Source organism: Miscanthus floridulus, chromosome 8 (genome assembly GCF_019320115.1).
Source record: "Miscanthus floridulus cultivar M001 chromosome 8, ASM1932011v1, whole genome shotgun sequence".
In the NCBI taxonomy this organism is placed as follows: Eukaryota; Viridiplantae; Streptophyta; class Magnoliopsida; order Poales; family Poaceae; genus Miscanthus; species Miscanthus floridulus.
Window position 1 is genome coordinate 158101862 of NC_089587.1, and position 5988 is coordinate 158107849.

At 52.8% G+C, this 5988-nt stretch overlaps 1 protein-coding gene across 2 annotated transcripts; it reads left to right on the forward strand.

The window, feature by feature from the left end:
• The first annotated feature begins 365 nt into the window (after nt 1-365).
• On the forward strand, nt 366-3481 carry LOC136477425 (bidirectional sugar transporter SWEET15-like). Of its 2 annotated transcripts, XM_066475581.1 has the most exons (4): nt 366-607; nt 1350-1386; nt 1949-2321; nt 2462-3481. In XM_066475581.1, the coding sequence occupies exons 1-4, from the start codon at nt 553-555 to the stop codon at nt 2996-2998; spliced, it is 1002 nt and encodes a 333-aa protein (XP_066331678.1). In that variant the 5' UTR covers nt 366-552; the 3' UTR covers nt 2999-3481. The 2 variants fall into 2 exon arrangements, with proteins under 2 accessions (XP_066331678.1, XP_066331677.1); XM_066475580.1 differs by lacking the exon at nt 366-607 and having other exon boundaries at nt 630-1386.
• Nucleotides 3482-5988: the final 2507 nt, after the last annotated feature.

Consider the following 5988-nt stretch of genomic DNA (forward strand, 5'->3'; position numbering starts at 1 on the left):
ATATCGAAAGCAGCAGCAGCTAGCAGGGCTTTCGTTGCCTGATGATGAGCCAGGGGCCAATGCAACGTGTGTGCACGCGCAAGCACAAATCAAAGATGGCCTCCAGCACAAAATGACCAGCTGAGCTACCGTGTAGTATGTGCTGCTGCGCAGTGTCTCTCTCTCTCTCTCGCCGCGGCGCCAAAAGCAAAGGAGGCAAAGCAAGCACGGCGCGACAAGTCATTGTGTAATCATATAGATCTAATGGGATGGGCCCACACAGCTAATAACCCTTGTTGAGCGCTCTTCCTCCTCTTCCTCAGCAGCTCTCCCTCTCCTGGTGGCCTCTCCGGCGGCTCTCCAGTCCCTATATATAGGAGGCCCAGCTGGCTCCAAGGTTCCCAAGAGCCCAAGGCAGCTGAGAGCCTCCTCCTCCTCCCTCCTCAGGTAGCGAGCGAGCTCCTCTGCCCTCTGCACCTGCACCTGGCCTCTCTCCTTCGTTCCTTGCGTTTCTCCATATTATTGACTGCTCGATCAAGAGGCCGGAGAACCAAGCAAGGGAGATCGATCGAGATGGCTTTCCTCAACATGGAGCTGCAGACCTGGGCCTTCACCTTTGGTATCCTAGGTACATGTTACTCCTACTGATTAACAGCATCGTCAACCGGATCGACGGGCCGGCCGGGCTGCCCCTGCGCGCGCGCATTCAGATCGATGTGCCGCCTTCCTCTCCTCGTCAGTTTCTGCATTGTTTCCTTCTCCCATATCCTTTTTTTGATTGAGATGCATACATGGCATCATCGTCTTCAGTCCTTCATTCCAGCAGGCTCCAAAGCACAGTCGCCAAAATAAAGCTTTTGGTTCCTGAACTTTTCAAAAAATATATATATATAAGCTTTTGGTTGATTATATATCTACTACTAGTAGTTAATCAGTTTCATCACGTACGGCCTTTGAGATGCGTACAGAACAACTCAACAACATGTCCTCGCCACACCATAGTCGTAGCCATCTGAATAAATGGAACCGCCAAAACCAAACTTTTAGGACCTAATGAGGTGGTTAGCCCAAACAAAGAAACCCAAGCCGTCATACATGTTACATGTACCTTCACGAGGACCGTACCGTGCAACGGAACGGCGCGTCTGTGTGTGTGCGCGCGCGCGCGTCGTACATGACTATTAGGAGTTTGTTTCATTTCTTCTGCCTGCAGCCAACCCCGGATCAGATGTCTTTCTTCTTCTCGCATGCTTTTTTTTTCTTTTTTTCTTTTTCGATCGATCTCCATTTCCTACTCTTCATCTACTCTATCAATCAAAGCAATTTAACTGACTGCGTCCCTGATGCTCCGATCTTGGTTTGCTTTGCAGGTAACATAATCTCACTGATGGTGTTTCTTTCGCCGCTGTAAGTAACTCAGATCTTTGCTTTAATTAATTTGTTTGCCTTTTAACCTACGGTGAATTTTTCATATTTAGTTTTACAATATCTAAGACCAATGTTTAATAAATTAAGAAAAAAGAGTCCAAGATACTACCCTCAGGTAGGGAATATATATTAAACAACATCGCACGCATGCGTATCTCATCACTGATGAATCTATGAGGTGTCACCATCGTCCATGCTCCATATACTCTTCTAGAATCTCTTCTCATACCTGAAGGCAACATAGCTAGGAGGAAACTTGCTGAGAATTAAATTCTCGCATTCATCAGGAGTCGAATGAGAGAGAGGGAGATTAAAAGGAAAGGAAAAATCTGGCACTGCACGTCACAATTTAATTAGTTGCGAGGCAGTGTCACTGTTCGGTTGGTGTGTTGTACATGCTATTATTGAACAACACGTAGTTGCAATCTAATCACATGGTAAAATCACATGACAGCAGAAATTAAAACTACCGAGAAATATGATATGACCGAGAGATTATATTGATCCGTGGTTAATTATTTTGCATTATTAATTATTGCAGGCCAACGTTCTACCGCGTGTACCGCAAGAAGTCGACGGAGGGTTTCCAGTCGACGCCGTACGTGGTGACGCTCTTCAGCTGCATGCTGTGGATCTTCTACGCGCTGCTCAAGTCCGGCGCCGAGCTGCTGGTGACCATCAACGGCGTCGGCTGCGTCATCGAGAGCGTGTACCTGGGCATATACCTGGTGTACGCGCCCAAGGCCGCCCGGGTGCTCACGGCCAAGATGCTGCTGGGGCTCAACGTCGGCGTCTTCGGCCTCGTCGCGCTCGTCACCATGGTGCTCTCCAATGGCGGCCTCCGCGTGCACGTGCTCGGCTGGATCTGCGTCAGCGTCGCGCTCAGCGTCTTCGCCGCGCCGCTCAGCATCATGGTACGTTCATACTCCTGCAAGTATTTACCACAGTAATTTCTTCTGTTTTTCCGTTCTTTGTTAGTTAGTTAAATTAACACCACCAGTTGCAGTTGGTTTGAAATTAATCATGCATTCGCTACCTACTTGTACTCTTGCAGCGGCAGGTGATCCGGACCAAGAGCGTGGAGTTCATGCCCATCTCGCTCTCCTTCTTCCTGGTGCTCAGCGCCGTGATCTGGTTCGCGTACGGCGCGCTCAAGAAGGACGTGTTCGTGGCGGCTCCCAACGTGCTGGGCTTCGTCTTCGGCGTCGCGCAGATGGCGCTGTACATGGCGTACAGGAACAAGAAGCCCACCGCGGCGGCGGTGGGGATGGTGGAGGAGGTGAAGCTGCCGGCGGAGCACGCCAGCAAGGAGGTGGCCGCCGCGGTGGCGCACGAGGGCAGCAGGGCGAGCTGCGGCGCCGAGGTGCACCCCATCGACATCGACACTCTCACTCTGCCGGTGGTGGAGGTCCACGATCCACAGACCGTCGTGGTCATCGACGTGGTCGTGGAGCCTGCCACCATCTGCACCACAGCGGCAGCAGCAGGCGCTGACGGTGTGGCCAGCGTGGTCGACGGACCCGGCGTGCCCACGGCGCCGGAGCAGCCGGCGATGATCAAGCCCGACATGGCCATTGCCGTGGAGGCGTAGGTTGGCTAAAGTCTACTAGTAAGTAGCAGAGTGAGTGAGTCAATATCGATCAGTCAGTAGTAAGGATAAGGAAGGGCAATGGGCTGCTACTACGCTACAGCAGCGGCCAGATGTACTGGCTGCATGCATGCAGGCCCGTTGACTTGACCGACCCGTCGAGTGGAATGGAAGTAGCCGGGCCCTAGCTATTTAGGCGAGTAGCGCCTTGACACCCGCGGGCCAGCCGTACTGGCCTGTGTGATGAACCGGCGAGAGATGAGATTATGCGATCGAGCTGAGAGGGTTGGTTATGGTTGGTTTTCATCAGATTCAGAAGAAGACGGCTTAGCTGCTAGGCTCTCTGTTTCTAGATCTGTGTGAGTGAGTCTGTAATCGATTCCCATCAGCTTGCCGCCCTGTGTGTCCTAGTAGTCTGATGATTGTTTTCATTCCATTGATGCCGTCGCAGTAATAAACTTGGAATGGACGATTCACTAGTCACTATTCACTACTCGTACTAACTACATTTCCGCTTCGTGTGTGTCCATGGCGGGGTAATTTGTGCAACGAAACAACACCCGCCCCCCGTGGCCCCGTGCGACGTCCGGCCGTGCCAAACTGCTATTGGCCCATGCACTCGACCTGCTGACCTTTCCTTTCCACGGGCACAACCTGAGGAGCCGGGAGCGCCCAGGCCCAGCAGAGGGCGGGGCGGGACAAGTGTGCGGCGCTGCGCGACTCGGCAGGCAGCAGGCATATGCACGCGCAAGCGAACGAGGCCTCTGCGCCCCGGGAAAGCTGGAGCATGGAGGGCCAGGCGGGGCGGGGCGGGACGGACAGACGTGCGCATTCAAGCCTGCCTTGTCCCGTTGCGTTGCAAAGGAGCTAGCAGTACTACTGCTAGTCTTCGTTCCCGTCGCGTGCACCGCCGGGCGCTGAACGGCCGAAGCGAAGAAACCGGTGCGCCTTTTCGTTGCTCGGCGGCTGGTCTGGCCAACGGTGCGCATGTGGGATGATGAGATGGTGAAAACGACCCGGCCATGGCAGTCAGGCTCAGGCACGAGGTGTGCGTCTGTGCGATGCGACACAACACAGATAAAAAAGTAGCCACCGGCGACGCCAGTCAGTATATATAGTTTTCCCGGCCACTGATGATGATATCTCGGAAGAACTGGATGGACCAGCCGCTAGCTTCCTGCTGGTGCGAGATGAGATTTGGGGAAGATCGAAATAGGGGTGCGCGGCGCGGCAACATTTGATCCCAAGCAAGTCGCTGTCAGGCTCCTTGACACCATTCGTTTCCTGGTGCCGTTAGATAGATCCGGCTGATGATTCTGGTCAGTTGATGTCGTTGCTCTGCTCGCGCTGGTCCCTCCCCACCACCTCATGCATACGGCCGCATCGCAGTCCCAGCCGGAGCCGGAGCCGGAGCCGGCCTGTGTGGTCTGCCCCTGGCCTCCATGGATTCCGGCTGTCGCCAGCGTGATCTACCCTGCACGCCCGTGGTCTGTGACGGGTGTGCATAGTTTTCAATGTTTGTTTTTTTTTCAAGTAGACTCATAACATTTCTAGAAAGAATCAACAAAGTCACGATGTTTCGTTGGATTGGGATGGCGAGGTTACCCCGCAAGGTTCTGTTTCTGTAGCTCTAGATCACATCCGCTGCCTCTCGAGAGTCGAGTCTCGACCACCCACACTGTTGCTACAACTGCATCTGCATCTGCATCCGCAACAGAGAAGTAATAAGTGAAAGAGAGGTCGATACACAGGGCACGGACAGGCTAACTCCTTATCTATAGATTCATTCATCGGCGAGCTCAAAGCTTCATGTAAAGAATTGCCGCATTCAGCTAAACCCGTCAGCCTGCATGCAACAAAAGCTTGACCTTCTGCTTTTGTTTGTATGAGCGGCGTACACTGCTTGCAGCGCCTGTAGCAACCTCTTCACCGGACGGGACAGACCGGGGACACGCCTGGCTCCGATCCAGCGCACTGGGTGCGACGGGTGGTGCGAGTCCGCCACGTCGAGGCGGGGAGGGCAGGGCAGGGAGCGGCAGCTGCTGCTGGGGCACTGGAGCACTGGAGACCCCCAGACCCACGGTAAAAAGCTCGCTGTCCCGTCCGCGTAATACGTCTCCGTCGCGTCGCGCGGGGCGCGGCGAAAATCCACCGTCGCTAGCCGGCAGCTGCAGCCTGCAGCAGGCGCAGAGCGCGGCGGGTGGGTGGAGCAGGCCTTGGCAACGCGGGGTTAGGCCCATCACGTGGCCCGGGAGGCCTACGCCACAGATGCTGGGTTTTGGCCCAGTCGCGCGGATCAGCTCAGCTTCACTGAATTTCAGCCTACTCACACGGCTTGCCTCTCTCAAGTCTCAAAGTCTCTGTATCTATCGTCTTCCACATTTCTTAACTCACAACAAATATACACAATAGCTATAACTATCTATTTAAATTGAATCAATCTTCTATCAAATGTGTATATACATGATTAATCAATTAATGCGTAGCATTTATTATGGCCCTTGAAATTTATTTGACTTAAGATTAGGCCATTGCCAACTCCAATTAAGTTCAACAAGAATAGCTAGCACATTATTATTTGCACAAGCACCACGCAAAAAATTATACGCTCTGTTGTAAAGCACAGACATGTTTACTATATATATATATAGATATCGAATAGTGAAAATTTCTTGTCATTGAGTCTCTCCCCTACTTACAGTCCGTGTCTCTCACTTCTCCGAGCACAATAGTCCTAAGTCCTAACCGATCGCACTGCACGGATAGCTTTTTTCTAAAAAAATAAATAAACGGGGTGAACACGATTTTGCGTGGTAGGCATATTGTTCATCGTGCTTACTCACGAGGGGTGACACGGATTTGGCATGACCTCACGGCTCACGTACGTGTACGTACGCCGAGTAGGAACTAGGACGAAGGAGGCAGGACACAACATGAGGAACCCGATGGCAGCGTTAAGTTGTCGCACCCGAAGTAGCCATGCATTTCTCCAT

Excerpts from the sequence above, each read along its gene's own strand:
- LOC136477425 (XM_066475580.1), top strand. The coding sequence starts at position 1,082 with ATGTACCTTCACGAGGACCGTACCGTGCAACGGAACGGCGCGTCTGTG. Across the intron at positions 1,387-1,948 it reads ATGGTGTTTCTTTCGCCGCT|GCCAACGTTCTACCGCGTGT; the intron begins GTAAGTAACTCA and ends TAATTATTGCAG. Across the intron at positions 2,322-2,461 it reads CCGCGCCGCTCAGCATCATG|CGGCAGGTGATCCGGACCAA; the intron begins GTACGTTCATAC and ends GTACTCTTGCAG.